At 44.0% G+C, this 17,451-nt stretch overlaps 1 protein-coding gene across 50 annotated transcripts in view; it reads right to left on the bottom strand.

Annotated features, from left to right (window-relative positions):
* Positions 1-16,347, bottom strand: part of MAP4K4 (mitogen-activated protein kinase kinase kinase kinase 4) — a 193,605-nt gene extending 177,258 nt beyond the window's left edge. For 47 of the 50 annotated variants that reach the window (XM_063695632.1, XM_063695635.1, XM_063695646.1 and 44 more), the window contains exons 1-2: positions 16,214-16,347; positions 15,813-15,878 (exon numbers count right to left, since the gene is read on the bottom strand). In XM_063695632.1, the coding sequence (XP_063551702.1) occupies positions 15,813-15,878; positions 16,214-16,270 (123 nt within the window). In that variant the 5' untranslated portion in view covers positions 16,271-16,347. Of the gene's footprint in view, positions 1-15,812; positions 15,924-16,213 lie in introns of those variants that run through there. The other 3 variants (XM_055378417.2, XM_055378413.2, XM_063695651.1) reach the window with 1 other exon arrangement.
* Between the last annotated feature and the right edge of the window lie 1,104 nt (positions 16,348-17,451).

The raw sequence follows: 17,451 nt of genomic DNA, 5'->3' as shown, positions 1-17,451 counted from the left end.
AAGTACAGGAAATGCATTTTAGCGAAAACTTCCTTCCCTATAATTTATTCTAAACAGGTTGCTTGGACAAAATCTGTGTTCAGGTAGTTCCTCTTTTACTAACATTTAATAAATAGTTGAAAAAAATTACATGAAAATGGTTTTGAAAGTATAAGAATAATAACTATTAAACTAAACCTGAAAAGGCTTGATTGTTTAGCATTCATTGTAGCACCATTAGACTTCCAATCTATCTTAAGTCACCACTGTTCCTTGAAGCAACGCTCTCTGGATTGGATTTGAGGTTTGTCTCTATTGTATGAGTGAGGTTCTAAGACAAAGATATTAAAATATTGGCTCTTGTCATAAGGCCATCTGAGGTTCCGGATTGTAAATGAAATGAAAAACCCCCTAGGTATTTGTTATTTTTGGTAGGATCAGATGATGGGAAATTAGAAAACTTTTTTTTTTTTTGAGATGGAGTCTCGCTCTGTCACCCAGGCTGGAGTGCAGTGGCGCCACCTCAGCTCACTGCTACCTCCGTCTCCTGGATTCCAGCAATTCTCCTGCCTCAGCCTCCCAAGTAGCTGGGATTACAGGCACACCCACCATGCCCATCTAATTTTTGTATTTTTAGTAGAGACGGGGTTTTGCCATGCTGGTGAGACTGGTCTTGAATTCCTGACCTCAAGCAATCCACCTGCCCCAGCCTCCCAAAGTGCTGGGATTACAGGCGTGAGCCATCGCACCCAGCATTTTTTTTCTTTTCTTTTTTTTTTTTTTTTTTTTTTTAGACAAGGTCTCACTCTGTCACCCCAGGCTGGAGTGCAGTGGCGTGATCTCAGCTCACTGCAACCTCTGCCTCCTGAGTTCAAGCAATTCTCATGCCTCAGCCTCCCAAGTAGCTGGGATTACAGGCATGCGCCACCGTGCCCGGCTCATTTTTTTTTTGTACTTTTAGTAGAGATGAGTTTCACCATTTGGCCAGCCTGGTCTTGAACTCCTGACCTCAAAAGATCCACCCACCTAAGCCTCCCAAAGTGCTGGGACTACAGGAATGAGCCACTGCACTCAGCAGAGGGATTAAAAATTTTTTAATTGATCACTGTCAAACTGGAACACTGGCATAGCAAAGTACCTTTTTACTTAAATATTTTAAGCACAATCAAGATTTTGGTTTAAGGCCGGGTGCAGTGGTTCACACCTGTAATCCCAGCACTTTGGGAGGCCGAGGAGGTGGGTGGATCACCTGAGGTCAGGAGTTTGAGATCAGCCTGGCCAACATGATGAAACCCCGTCTCTACTAAAAATACAAAAATTAGCCAAGGTGTGGTGGCAGGTACCTGTAATCCCAGCTACTCAGGAGGCTGAGGCACGAGAACTGCCTGAATCTGGGAGGTGGAGGTTGCAGTGAGCCAAGATGGTGCCCACTGCACTCCAACTTGGGTGACAGAGTGAGACTCTGTCTCAAAAAAAAAAAAAAAAAAGATTTTGGTTTAACAGAAACTTTTATTTAATCAACCCTTGAAGTTCAAAGTGAACTATCAATGTTCCAAGGCCAGGGTCTTTGATATTCCTCAACAAACAAATTTCTCGGCCTGGCGCAGTGGCTCACACCTGTAATCCCTGCACTTGGAGAGGCCGAGATGGGTGCATCACCTGAGATCAGGAGTTTGAGACCAGCCTGGCCAATGTGGTGAAAATCCATCTCTACTAAAAATAAATTAGCCAGGCATGGTGGTACACACCTGTAATCCCAGCTACTCAGGAGGTTGAGGCACAAGAATCACTTGAACCTGGGAGATGGAGGTTGCAGTGAGCCAAGATCATGCTACTGCACTCCAGCCTGGGTGACAGAGGGAGATACTGTCTCAAAAAAAAATAAAATAAAAAATAGGGCCAGGCACAGTGGCTCATGCCTGTAATCCCAGCACTTTGGGAGGCCAAGGCGGGCAGATCACGAGGTCAGGAGATCAAGACCATCCTGGCTAACACGGTGAAACCCCGTCTCTACTAAAAATACAAAAAATTCGCCGGGCATGGTGGCCTGCGCCTGTGTCCCAGCTACTCGGGAGGCTGAGGCAGGAGAATCACTTGAACCCGGGAGGCAGAGGTTGCAGTGAGCCGAGATCGCACCACTGTACTCCAGCCTGGGTGACAGAGCGACACTCCATCTCAAAAAAATATAAATAAATAAATAATAAATAAAAGTGAAATGTATACTAAAAAACTATAAGGCCAAGTGGGTAGAAATGGAGGTATACCATATTAAGGTATAATATCATTTGAAGGTAGACTGTGGTAAGTTAAAAACATGTGCTACAAACCTAAAGCAACCTATAAAACAACCTAAGTAGAAGTTATAGGTAATAAGCCAGCAAAAGGAATCATTAAAAAGCAAAAAAAAAAAAAAGGGCAAGACAGACTACCAATGAGATCAAGTCCTTAGCTGATAGAGCCAGCAAGAAAATAAACAGTATAAAGACAAGAAAAAAATAAATAAACATCCTATTTAAAATTCAACATTTAAGTCGCTTTTTTCATATAACAATAAGAATATATTTTCAACTAATTAACTAGAAAACTAATGAAACGTCTAATACAATCTTGGAGTTGATGACTGACAAAGCCCTTGCTTATACAAAATAATGCAAAAAGAATTTCACACTTTGAAAGCCAGCATTAGTAACTACAAAGTCCCATTTTCCAGTATGATTAGAGAATGGTTAGAAATATCTCACTCAACATCAAAAAAAAAGCCACAACATCATTTTACCTAATCGGATTAGAAAAATAAAATTCTCTTTTGTCCATATTATCAAAGAGCAAGGCCAGGCCCAATGGCTCACGCCTGTAATCCCGGCACTTTGGGAGGCCGAGGCAGGTAGATCACTTGAGGTCAGGGATTTGGAGACCAGCCTCATCAACATGGTGAAAACCCATCTCTACTAAAAATACAAAAATTACCCAGGCATGGTGCTGCATGCCTGTAATCCCAGCTACATGAGAGGCTGAGGCAGGAGAATTGCTTGAACCCTGGAGGCAGAGGTTGCAGCTCTGTCTTCAAAAAAAAAAAAAGCAAAAAAACTTTATCTTTTAAGTATTTTGTTATATAACCGGAACTACAGAAACTTATTAAAAACTATGTGAATATCACAAACCTGTACACCGTTGTTCCCATTTTACAGAGGTCCCTTTCAGCCCTAATGTCGTGGGGACCAGCAGCTGAACAAAGCAGTCTCCCCATGTGTAATGTAGGGCAGAATGTGGCCTACTTCAGGCCAGCTGTTTACCAAATATTATTCCAGATACTGCTCATAAGACAATCTGAAGCCTGACGAAGGCCCCTCCTTCACCCATATGAGAATGTTCAGGATGCTAACTTCTAACTGATACAGGAGATTCAAAAGCAAGGAGCACCAAACAGTGCAGATGTAGGAGGCAAGGCTTCCTGAGAGACAGCTGGCTCAAGGCAAACTGAATGGAGACAGTCAATTACCATAATCAATGGAACACACCCCTCCTATCTTTATTCAAAGTAGTATTAACCAAGATGATGAATCATCAGCTCAGTGGGTTTTAACTCCTAGCAGACTGTTCACTGCTCCACATACATCTATGCCTCATCTAGAGCATCTGAATTGAAATCATAAAGCTTCACTGTGCATACCACCGTATCTGTTTTATCAGCTCTAACTTAGCTGTCATGTCACACACTCCCATAGGCCCCTGCTGTTCCCCATCTGCAATATCATCCTCTTTAACTGTGTGTTCATTTTCTGCCTTACGCATTAGGCTATACGCTACACAAGGGCATAAGCTGACTGCCTTTCTTGTCCATTGTCACCAGTGAGCAAGCCTCGCATGGTGCCTGGCACATATTATAAACACATTAAGTACTAGATAAATAAATAAAGGAAATCTTGACTAGCAAGAGTAGGCTCAAAATATCTGTAGACAGTGAAACAAGAAACAGAAACCAAGCCTTGAAATCACTGAACAGTAAAGAGCTGAACACCTGTCAGATATTTCTGGGAATCAAGGAAGGCAACAAGAATAAATGAGAAAATGTGTACATATAGAGAACTAAGATGCTCTAATATGCCAAGTTCAAACTGGAATGGCCCTAGAATTTGAGTCATGCCCTAGCAGGTGAATGAATACACCCAATGAATTGTGTCACTTAAATGTACACACTCAACCTCAGGCAATATTCAACCGGGATCTCCAACAAATTATTAAGTACCTTGATGCACAGCCCTAACTCAGATATTATTCAGTCTTTGACATACCTCTCAAAATTGAAGTCATAAAACTACACACCAATTACATAAAGAGTCTCAGAAAAACTCAGGGAGGGAAGGGCTCTGGTAGTCAACAGTATTGTCACAGCAAGTAAGAACGAAAGCTCTGCAGTATAAGAATTTTCAAAAAGTAAACTATTACTTAACTTAATTTTATGTAATCTGAATGCAGTAAGGCCCTAACAAAAGGTATCACAAAAAAACTTAAGAATAAAATATAAGAAAAATACTCTGAAAAATACACTTGAAACAAATGAGCAAACTTATTCGCCCAAAACACATAGCAAATCATTTATTTAACTTGGGATACATCCTTCTGACCAAAGATAACATATTTTGCTTTGTTTTTTCAAAATCCAGGCAAGACAATAGCTTCTGCTTGAGATAAAGGAAAACTGCAGTCTAGCATCACATGGTAAATAGCTGGCTATTATACAAGGGAATTCCTCCCAAAAATAGAAGGAAAAACTAGTTTGGCCTAGTTCCTACTACCAGTGACCTCGCTGATAGTGAATAGTTTGTCTTCATAGCGATAAGAAAGAAACTGTATTCATGTTTTTAAAAATGACTTAAGGCCAGGCGCAGTGACTCACGCCTGTAACCCCAGCACTTTGGGAGGCCGAGGCAGGCAGATCACCTGAGGTGAGGAGTTCGAGACTAGCCTTGCCAACAGGGCGAAACCCCATCTCTACTAAAAATGCAAAAATTAGCTGGGCGAGGTAGCTCACACTTGTAATCTCAGCTACTTGGGAGTCTGAAGCAGGAGAATCACTTGAACCCAGGAGGTGGAGGCTGCAGTGAGCCAAGAGTGTGCCACTGCACTCCAGCCTGGGCGACAGAGTGAGGCTCCATCTCAAAATATAAATAAATAAACTCACAGTAATGACTAATAATAAGACTGGGGAAGATAAAGGATTCAGGGACATAAAACTTTCAACTGCTTTTCCCTCATCCAGACAGTCACTCAGGGTCATCAGAACCAAGTGTTTAATTACACTAAAGGGAAACAAGAAGACCCAAACAGATAAATTCCCCCTCCTTTCTCCCTTCTGTGGATGACTTAAGGTGCAGTTCCATCAACATCATGCCTATCAATTGGTGAACAGGTAACAAATGTGGTACAACCATAGCCTAAAATTCAGCAATAAAAAGGAACAAAGAACCACACTGCTACATGGTCGAACCTCAAAAACATTAAACACAGGCGACCATACGCTGTAGGATTCCATTTAAATGAAATGTTCAAAAAAGGCAAATTAACACTGACAGATTATTGGTTGCCTGGGGCTCTGGGTTGGAACCGGGATTAACTGTAAATCACTACGAGGAATCTAATTGGCATGATCAAAGTGTTCCAATATTGATTTGTGGTGATGGTTGTGCCACTCAGTAAATTTACTAAATATCACTGAAATGTAAGCTTGAATTGGGTTAATTTCATAATACAGAAAACATACCTCAATAAAGCTGCTTTCAAAAAAAAATACTGCTGAACAAACTCCTCTATCTCTCAAAGGTTTGTTCAAAGCAGCAGCCAGCATGGTAATTAATACATATCATGGCACTGCTTGGCATCCTGCCTCACTTTCCTTATTCCTCATCCTCATCTCCCTTGGCTTGCACCTCCCAAATTAAGTATCTCTGACAGAGGTCACACAGTAAGGTCACAGAGGTTACGCACTGCTTACCCTTGTTTTCATTTTTTATTTGTTGTTATTGTTATTGTTTCGTTGGTATTGTTATTGTTCTGTTGGTATTGTTATTGTTCTGGATGAAAAGAAACAAACACCTGAGCAAAACCCTAAGTCCAAAATCAAAGACACAACTTTTGGTTAAACATGGTCGACTGATCACATGAGTTATTAAGAATTAATTCCCATAAAAATGATTTTAAAGTAAACAAAAGAATAAAGATATAAAGGGGAAAAGAGGTAGTAGAGATCATTTCTATCAGGTTTTAACAGCTAAAAAGTGGATGGTGAGAGGCCGAGGTAGGCAGACCACTTTAGTCCAGTAACCTGGGCAAGACGGTCAAATACCATCTCTACTAAAAATTTTAAAAATTAGCTGGACATGGGCTGGGCACGGTGGCTCACACCTGTAATCCCAGCACTTAGAGAGGCCGAGGCGGGCGGATCACCAGGTCAGGAGATAAGAGACTATCCTGGCTAACACAGTGAAACCCCATCTCTCCTAAAAATACAAAAAAAAAAAAAATTAGCCAGGCATGATGGCAGACACCTATAGTCCCATCTACCCGGGAAGCTGAGGCAGGAGAATGGCATGAACCCGGAAGGCAGAACTTGCAGTGAGCCGAGACTGCACCACTGCACTCCAGCCTGGGCGACAGAGCGAGACTCCGTCTCAAAAAAAAAAAAAAAAAAAAAAACTTAGCTGGACATGGTGGTGCACACCTGTAGTTCCAGCTATTCAACAGGCTGATGTGGGAAGTTTGCTTGAGCCCAGGAGGTTGACGCTGCAGTGAGCTGTGATCACACCACTGTACCGCAGCCTGGGGGACAGAGCAAAACTCTGTCTCAAAAGACACAGACAGACAGGCAGACCAGGGGCAGTGGTTCATGCCTGTAATCCCAGCACTTTGAGAGGCCCAGGCAGGGGGATCACCTGAGGTCAGGAGTTCGATAACAGCCTGGCCAACATAGTCAAACCCCATTTCTACTAAACGTACAAATATTAGCCGAGCATGGTGGTCCGCACCTGCAGTCCCAGCTACTTGGGAGGCTGAGGCAAGAGAATTGCTTGAACCCACAAGGCGGAGGCTGCAGTAAGCCAAGATGGCGCCACTGCACTCCAGCCTAAGCAACAGTGAGACTGTCTCAAAAAATAAAAATAAAATAAAAATAAAAAAGATAAAATAAAAAGTGGATGGAGTAGTAACTAAGAGGTAAAAATTACAACCTAAGTGCCTACTAAAGGATACCAAAAAGAAGTGAGACAGTTGGACCTACAAAACCCTGACAAGGTCATCATTTAGAATAAACCAATACCAAGTGAGGTGCAAGGCCAAAATCAGAACTGATCAAAGTTTGCATATTTAGTGGTTGAAAGCCCCAGGTCCCCTTTCTCTGCCTTACACAGTCTGGTAACTGCCTCACATCACTCCATACCCACAGGAAACCAGAGATTTAGTCCCTAAAGAAATCGAAAGCAGTTATGTTCCAGACAAGAGAAGATAAGGCAGTGATAAGAAAAAGGGATTTTCAGCCATACAAGGACTTAAAACCTTAATACCCATATACCCTTTCTTTTAAAACTACTAGAGGATGTGCTTCAGGAAAATAAGATAGTAAACCAAAAAGGAAGACAGCAGTATCCAGGAAACAGACATTCCAGGACAATAATAGCTACATGCCAGGTCCAGGGGCAACCATACCTGCACAGCTATGAGGAAACTCCAGGGAGAAAAAATTGAAATCAACAGGTTATCTTGCAACAATAAATTATCTGACGTGTGGTGTTAAATTAAGCATTTGGAAAATGTGATAAAGACTAAACTTTGTTAGGCATTTGTTATACCTTTTAGAGTATCTGAGGAGGAAGGTGACGATAGGTACAAAGAAAACTAAGCAAATGAAAAACTAAAAGCGATGTGGGGGCAGGGGTGTTGTTTAAAAAAGGAAATGTAATCGTATGAGACTGTTTAGCTCACATATAAATGGTATTTACATAGTCATGATAAAAGAAACAACTATCACTTTAACCCAAAATTATGGTATGCCCACTTAAGGGAGGCAGCAAGTATAGGAGTTAAATATTCAACTACTATTGAACTAACTAGTTCAATAACTACAACTACTGCTAGAGGAAGTCAATAAATGTATAAAACTGATAAATGAAGAAGTAGCCACATAAGTACATAATTTACAAATATAGCAATAAATTTCAGATGTAGCAGCTAAAAGCACTGAAAACATGCTTCTGGAGAACAGGATGACTCTGACTTTTGGTATGAGCACTTTAGTATCATTTGATTATAACTATTGATTCATAACTGGTAAGTTAAGGCCCTATTTATCATATGAAGGATTTTTTAAAGTTATAATGTAAAAGTGGGGTTTTTCTTTAATTTATTTAAATTTAATAGGATAACTTGTTCATATTTAGCCATATCTGAGACAGTTCCAAAACACAGGGGTCAAAGACGTTTTGGCACTAAAGCATAAAGCTGTAAGCAGCACCTGCTCTAGCTCCCCAATGTTCAAAGGATGGGAGAACCAAATACTAGGCACAAACAACAGTCCTCAATTCTCCAGCTCACTAACACACCAACCACCCAGAGTTTACTAAGAGCCCTGCTACAAATTCAATCCTGCCAGTTCAGCGTTCCTCAAAGTGTGGTCTGCTGACCACAGCAAGATCATTTCTGAAATTAAAAATATATAAAAACTTTTATATCACCTGAGTTTCTTATACTTTTTTAAAAAGAAAACAAAAACAAAAACTTTTACAGCAATTTGACAGGGGAAAATGTCTTTTGATTCTACGAGTAAAAAAAGTAGACTGATATTCTATATGTCTACCTTTTCATTTCACTTTTCATTTGTTTTTACTGTAATTTAAAGCACAGAGAAGCCCTGCTGATGAGGTTGAGCCACTTAAAATGAACACATTGCAGTATGTGCTGTTTCCATGTGTCGGTGCATTCATTGTGTCTGAACACAAGTGTGCTGGGCAGGGAACCCAGGGAGATGCAGACAACACAGAATGTATGACTGACATCCCACATCTGGCATTCTGTGTCCATCCCCGTTTTTCTTGAGTTCCATAAGGGTAGATATATCATCTGCTTCATTTACCACTGTGTATCTAACTCTCAGAACAGCGCCCAGGACACATCCACAGTACCTGCATGAAACCACCCTTATATGGTTAATCGTTTTTCACTTTTGTCACCCCAATTTAGTTATATCTAATGCTATCTAGATAACAAAGTTTGTAAGAGTCCAGTTTTTAAAACGGGATGTCCTAAAACTTATCATTGTGATCATTCCTTAGAGATTCTTACAGAAAAAAACTACCTCCCAATGAATCACTTTATTAATTACTCAACCCAAGAGGCAGCTTCTCTTCTGAATAATACTCACCAACTCTTATTACTGAACCTGCTCCATAACAAAAGAACAAATTCTGTTTGGTGAGCAGTGATATAACATTATAAAATCTAACAACCATTGCTGCCACAATGGTCACTGGTAATAAATATAAGATTACCTTGGCCTTCTCCATTTTCTTCCTAGTCATCTTTCCCTGTATGTCTAAAAACTTTACCCTGACTCGAGTTCGAGACCAGCCTGGCCAATATGGTGAAACCCCATCTCTACTAAAAATACAAAAATTAGCCAGGCTTGGTGGCGTGCACCTGTAGTCCCAGCTACTCAGGAGAGTCACTTGAACCTGGGAGGCGGAGCTTGCAGTGAGCTGAGATCACACCACTGCACTCCAGCCTGGGCGACAGAGCGAGACACCATCCCAAAAAAAAAAAAAAAAACATATATATATATATATATATATATATATATATACACACACACACACACACACACACACACACATAAAATATTGGTTAAGAAAAAAGGTAAAATACGAGTTGAGTTTGCAGCTAGGCAAATAAATGTACATTTATCACAAAGTTTCAAGCAGTAAGGAGTTAAAAACCCATCATCAGCAGGGTTTTGTTTGGTGGTTAGCTTTTCTGTAGAGCTTTTGATGTTTGAGTTAGTAAAACAGTTTTTGAAAGTAAGGGTTGAAACTCTTTAAGAGAGCAGGGCTTCCTCCCACCTTGTCCAAGTCCAGAATCTTCCAGCATGAAGGAAATCTATGTCTCAGAACAAGCCTGAACATGCCTCTCAGTGGCAGATCATCTGACACAATCTCCTCCTAATGAAAACATCTGGTTCTACAAAATTCATTTTGCCCCAGTGGATGTCTTTACCTCCAATTAAGAACGAGAGATGCTACACTTAAAAGATAACACTTAGAGAATCCCTCACAAAAGTTTAAGTACTTGCTCCAAAATGCAAATTTTTTTATTTTTTCTTTTTGGAGGAGTCTGGCTCTGTCGCCCAGGCTAGAGTGCAGTGGTGCTATCTCGGCTCACTTCAACCTCCACCTCCTGGGGAAGTTCAAGCAATTCTTCTGCCTCAGCCTCCTGGGTAGCTGGGACTAGAGGCACGCGCCACCACGCCCGGCTAATTCTTGTATTTTTAGTAGAGATGGGGTTTCACCATGTTGACAGGCTGGTCCTGAACTCCTGACTTTGTGATCCACTCGCCTCGGCCTCCCAAAATGCTGGGATTACAGGTGTGAGCCACCGTGCCCGGCCCCTAATGATTTTTAAAAGCCAGACAATCTATATGGCACTTTACCACTGAGCAATCGAAAGCAATTGTAGCACTTTAACCACCCCGCCCCCGCCTTTTTTTTTTTTTTTTTTTTTGAGACAGAGTCTCATTCTGTTGCCCAGGCTGGAGTGCAGTGCCATGATCTCAGTTCTCTGCAACCTCCGCCTCCTAGGTTCAAGCGATTCTCCCACCTCAGCCTCCCAAGTAGCTGGGATTACAGGCGTACGCCACCACGCCCAGCTAATTTTTATATTTTTAGTAGAGATGGGGTTTTGCCATGTTGGCTAGGCTGGTCTCCAACTCCTGACCTCAGGTGATCTACCCGTCTCAGCCTCCCAAAGTGCTGGGAATCCCAAAGCTCCTCCTAATACTGTGGGCAAACCGTGTACCCACTTAAAGGGACATACCAAAGCCTGCAGAGAACGAGTGAATTCAACATGTTAAACCTAGCAAAGAATAATGCCCAAGTATCCATCCCAACCTCTCCTCCTCTCTACCACCACTGCCACTATCCCGCCTCAGCCTTCACCTCCTGTCACTGGACCACTGCCCAAGGCCAACCATTTTACCAGCTCCTTCCCAACACACAACTGGATCAAGTCCCCTACTCTAAGGGATCCCCAATTCCAACAAAATCTTTCAGTGACTCCTCAATGCTTAAAGAAGATGTCTCTCCTCAAGTCCAAATAATACCTCCTTGAAATTCCCACTACTCCCTAACCTTTCTACCATTCCCAAAGGTCACTCTTAGCCCTACTGCCACACACAAACACCTCTCCCCTCCCTTTCTTCAATAAACGAGGGGTCTAACATTAGCACAGTGTCAAATGGGCGTCGAATGAGCAAACTCTTAGCGTTAGCTCCCCTTACCATCAAGGTCTTTGGGCCTAGGGTACCCTTGTCCTCAATCTCCAAGGTCCACATTGTACCCTTCCTCCAATGACAAGATCAGAATGGGTCAGTCTTCCACAAAATCTATGGTCCCTCCTTTGAGTGAACCTTGATTTCAGACATTTTACCTGCTGGATTCTAAACTCCCTGACTTCCAGGTTACTGTTACCGGATTTCCCCTCTGTCAGTCCTTCCAAGACTCAGAATTGTCCTCAGGCTGGCAATCTTCTTTTCTTTTTTTTTTTTTGAGACAGAGTTTCACTCTTGTTGCCCAGGCTGGAGTGCAATGGCACAATCTCGGCTCACTGCAACTTCCACTTCCCAGGTTCAAGTGATTCTCCTGTCTCAGCCTCCTGAGTAGCTGGGATTACAGGCACCCGCCACTACACCCAGCTAATTTTTCGGTATTTTTAGTAGAAACGGGGTTTCACCATGTTGGCCAGGCTGGTCTCGAACTCCTGACCTCAACTGATCCGTCCACCTGCGCCTCTCAAAGTGCTGGGATTTACAAGCGTAAGCCACCGCACCCGGTTGACAATCTTTTATTCAAGACATTTGGAACACCAGCCATCACATGCTCACAAAATGCAAAATAACAGTAGTTACCCTAAGAACACAAAAATGGTCAAATAAATATTTAAAATAACAATAAGGCCGGGTGCAGCGGCTCATGCCTGTATACAATCCCAGCATTTTGGGAGGCCAAGGCGTGCAGATCACTTGAGGCCAGGAGTTCAAGACCAGCCTAGCCAACATGGTGAAACCCCATCTCTATATACAAAAATTAGCTGGACATGATGGCACGCACCTGTAATCCCAACTACTCAGGAGGCTGAGGCAGGAGAATCACTTGAACCCGGGAGACGGAGGTTACAGTGAGTAGAGATGGTGCCACTGCACTCCAGCCTGGGCAACAGAGCAAACCTCCATCTCAAAATAAAATAACAATAAAATCCAAAATAACATGGAAACAAACTTGATTTATTTCTGGTTTTAATTTTTCACACTAGCATTCTCCTCACTGATCATACCAGACACTTCTCTTATAAATATATGGTACTCTGAATGTAACCTTGTGAAGAGAAATTTACAATTTTAAGTTTATGAGTATCCGTCTCTCAAAAACCTAAGGGTGAAAATAAATTTCTCTGAACAAAATATACCCCGTTTTTCACCTCCTTCTTTTAAGATGAAGTTACATACTGTTCAACTATACCAGACCATTTACCACTGTTGTCAGAGACACAGAAAATTAGAAGTTATCCCCAAAAAACTGGATCAAGTCCCCTACTCTCAGGGATCCTCAATTCCAACAAAACCTTTCAGTGGCTCCTCAATGCTTAAAGAAGATGTCTCTCCTCAAGTCCAAATAACATCTCCTTGAAATTCCCACTACTCCCTAACCTTTCTACCATTCCCAAAGGTCACTCTTAGCCCTACTGCCACACACACACCCGCCCCCTTTCTTCCATAAATGAGGGGTCTACCATTAGCACAGTTTTGCAGGAGAGTCGTTCGCCCCAAAAGAAGCTATTTCATACGACATATCAAATCTCAGAAAACTCCCTCTTTTCAACTCACTCACTTCATGTAAATATAGTTGCCTCAAAATAAGCAACATCTGCGCTAATGAAAAATAGAAAATATGACACTAAAATAAATTAGGACAAGTTGTTCAGCTTACAGATTTTTTTTACCTGAAATTATGTTTAAAAATAAAGACCTTTTTATAAATAACAATTCAGCAACAAATATTTCTCAAACTTTAATGCTATTCATCCTAAAGGATGTTTAGCAGCAATAAACAAACTCTAAAGTGTTAATAATGTAATCCCAAATCTACCACAAGCAAATCATACCAACAAAAATCCTAAATTAACTCCTACACATAATTGTAAATGGTTCTAGAAATTAAATAGTTAAAAAGAGGAAAAAAAGAGATGTTCTGCTATTTTCACCACCTCTAAGATTGAAGTTCCCAGTACCTGCTTGTAAACATTAAAGAACTTGTTATACTAAAAAAAAAAAAACACATTTTACTGATGTATGAGACAATCAGGAAAACGTTAACAGTGAATATATGACATTTTTCTAAGTGTGATAACAACAATGTGATTGTGTAAAAAAGAAACATTCTAAAGTGTTTACAGCTGAAATGGCATTTGGGGTTTACATTAAAATAAAGGAGGAAAAGAAGAATACAGATGAGACAAGATTAGTCGTCTGCTGATAAACTGAGCTCTCTAGTCTTTATGTTTGAAATTTTCCATAACAATATAAAAATGTAACTGCTTATGAGCAAAATCTCAGGCACTATTTTGTTCTGGACTGTAGGCAACTTTTGCACAGATTTTATTCCCTAGGTTTGCATAATTAGAGAAATTCTCAACTGTACCGACTTTGTAGTCAGAGAGCTGTGTCATGCCAGTATCCCAAATACCTGCCAAACGTAGCTAGCGCTCAGCAAACCTAGTTCAAAAGCTCGGGATGGTTGGGGGGAATGGAACCAAAATGGCAATGAGGGGAAATAACAATGAACCTGACTAAACTCTTACCATAAACAGCTCCCACCTCTTAAAATCAATAAAGACAAACTGGGGTTTCATTCTTTCCTTTCTCTTAAGGTTTAAAGACTATATCGCCTTCTAGCTTACTTCTCTGCCCTTAACATCCATGCTGACCAAGTAAGACACAAACAATCCAACTACTGTGTAGCCAGGTCAAAAACAAGCTCTGGCTAATTCACTTGGAAGACTACAATCACCACTCAGATTTGGCGAGAAAAAACTGGGTTAGAAAAAAAATGACTGGTGCTTAAACAAACAACAGACCGGGGAGAATGTCTTTTAGCCAGTTACCAACCACTCAGTGACTTGCAACACAATCTTTTCCAAAATTTTCCAAAGCCTTCCAAATTCAGTTGAGCCGGGCAAGCTGAGTTAACGGGGCTCTCTTTCAAATTCAAAAATCTGGCCCCGGCCCGAACAGTTAACCAACAAAACACAAGCTAATACACTTGAGATCACCTAAGAATACTGACACAAGTTCGGACCACAGTCCAGTACAGTACACTACCCAGGCTAGAAGTCTAGGCTAAGGAGAGGCGTTCAAGTGATAGATAAACTCTACTCACAACGCAGAAAAGAGACAATAAGATCCACACTTAATCTAGCCTAAGAAAAGGTCTACAGTCGGCTTCCAACCCCCCCAACTCCACCCATTTTTAATGAGACAATGACAATTCTTCATGGTGAACCACAGAGCCCTGCTTCCCTAACCTTGTACCGACTCTAACAGAACACTCCCCCAGTGCAGATTAAACTTTTAGAAAACGTTCAGTAATGAGAAACAAATTAAGACAGGAAAAATTTAACACTCCGTTCTGAATTTTCAAGGCCTGCGCCTCCATTCCCTACATATCTTTCATAATCTCTAGACTGTACAATGTATAAAATGAACACTGTTAGTCACATCAGGTGTCAGCTACTCAGCGCAGACTCAGTCTCCAGATTTGCTAGTTTCATTTATCGCTGGGGTGGAGGGTGGGTGTTAAAATTTTTAAAAAAGAGAAAGACCTGGGTGGGTGTAAACCAGGGCATCCTCTATATTCTCTTCGCTCTCCGTCATTTCTGTTTCAATTACACAGCTGTCAAACAGGTTATTCCTGGAATTCAGATTTTATAATCCCCACACTGTAATTCTTCCTGCTGCTGTTGCCCAAACACACACTCCTCCCTGCTTCCCCAAAATACGTATCCATCAATAGAAAGGATGACAACCACAGTTATAAAATATTCCCAGGTAACGCCAAACTCCCCACACCTTGAGCAACTGGCAAGCACTGAGTGGAGGCTGAAACATGATGACAGTTTTCACGATGGCCAAAGCAGTGGTTTAGGATCGTCAGAGGCAAGGCCCGCCTCCACTGTATTTTAATTTACACACAAACTCAGAAGGCCAGATTTGGGGAAAAAAAGAAAAAATTCAGGTAGTCTTATTTTTAAAAAATGCTTTTCCATTTTATTGAAGTAAAGTGCATGCCTAAGAGTGTAGCTTATTTCCTTATCTCAAAGCCAGGAAATGAGGTCTTTTAAGGCCAGTCTGAATATAAACTCGGTGTGCAAAAACAGAGGGACTGCAAGGCGAAAGAAACCCCTCTCCCAACTTTGGCCAAGCGGCGTGGCCTCCAGTCAGCAGCATGTTTATCACCCTCTCCTCGTCCCCCAATAAGAAGTTTCCACATGCCACGGGAAACAAAGAAGGCGCCCACACCGACCTTATAGACTTGTCCATAGGTGCCATTTCCAACCACTTCCACCAGCTCAAAAATCCCAGCAGGATCCTGGAGAGGAAGGAGGGGAGGGGTTATCATTTAAAAGAAGCCAAAAAAATGAATAAATCAAGCAGGGCAGTTGGAGAGAAAAGGCGGTGACAAAAGAGGTGGGCTTCGCCCCGCGCGGTCCCCCAGCGCCCGGGGGTCGCGCGGCGGGCTCGGGGCGTGGGGGCGGTGGAGGGTAGCGCCCGCCCCGCACCAGCCCGCACAGGCAGACAAAGGGGCCGCCGCGCCCCGCGGCTCTGCCCACGGCGGCGCCCGAGCGCCCGGCCGACCTGGGCGCGGCCCCGGCTGCCGGCTGCCGGCTGCCCGCTCCCCGCGCGCCCGCTCGCGGGCCCACTCACCCGCAGGGAGGAGAGGTCGATGTCCACCAGACTTTTTGCAGGGGAGTCGTTCGCCATTTTCCCTTTTTGCCACCAAAAAACAAATAACAATAAATGTCTCTGTCGCTCTGTGTATCTCAGCCGCAGACCAGGCCGCCGACCGCGCTCCTCGCGCGGCAGCCGGGCCGGCCCGGTACTCTCCTCGCGGGGCCGCGGGCGGCGGCGGCGGGCTCGGCTGCGCTCTCGGGCCGCTCGGGGCTCTCGGCCGGCCGGGCCGCGCGGAGGGCGGACGGAGCGTGCACGGGCGGCAGCGGCGGCGCTCACACCATGGCGCGGGGCCGGCCGTCAGGCCCCCGAGCGTCGCCCGCCGCCTCAGGCCCCGGCGCCCGCGCCCCGCGCCGCGCGCCTCGAGGACGGGCCCGGAGCGTGGGGCCGCGGCGGCGCCGAGAGTTGAGCGAGTGAGCGCGAGGCAGCGAGACAAAGATAACCCGGGAGGCGGAGGCGGAGGCGGGGAGCGAGGTGGGGAGGGAGGGGGCGGCGGCGGCGCTGGAGGAGGAGAAACGGGACACCAAAAATATATTCTGAGGAGAGAGAAAACAGCTCCCCCTTTCCTCCTCAGGCAGGAAAAACCGGCGGAAACGCACTCACACCCCGAGCCCTGCCGGGTAGGGCGCGGGCCGAGGCGCCCGCGCGGCGTGAATATTCATCAGGGGTGGGGCTCAAACAATGGCCGCGCCGGCGGGCAGCGCGGGCAGCGGCCCCGACACGACGCCCGACGCCCAGGGTGCGGCCTCCGCGCTCGACCCCGCACGGCGCTCCCGAAAACAGCAGGAGCGGGGAGGAAGCGGGCTGGGATTTCCCCGGGGAGGAGCTGGGGTGGGGAAACGCCCCTACCTCGCGCTAACAACAAATGACACGAAACTGAGCTGGACCGACACTAAGAGGCCATGGACCCTCGCGTCTCCCAGGGCAAGGGTGTGTCCCGCCGGCCGCGTCCCGGCTCTAGAGGGACCCGAACCGGGTGTTGCCGAGCGGAGGAGGGGCCTCCCTCGATCCTCGCCCCCTCCTCGCCCCATTCGCCCCATCCCCCACCCTCCCACCCCCTAGAGAGGAGACCCTTAAGTCCCTCGTTTCCGGCTTCCCTGCACGGTTTTCTTTTCCTTTCTCTGCTTTTGCAGGCTAAATGTGTGGTACGGTTGTGGTTGTAGTTGTGGGATTCGCTGAGCATCGCTGGGCTGCCCGGCCATATCAAAACAGCT

Source organism: Gorilla gorilla, chromosome 12 (genome assembly GCF_029281585.2).
Source record: "Gorilla gorilla gorilla isolate KB3781 chromosome 12, NHGRI_mGorGor1-v2.1_pri, whole genome shotgun sequence".
In the NCBI taxonomy this organism is placed as follows: Eukaryota; Metazoa; Chordata; class Mammalia; order Primates; family Hominidae; genus Gorilla; species Gorilla gorilla.
This window is presented reverse-complemented; position numbering and strand designations above follow the sequence as displayed.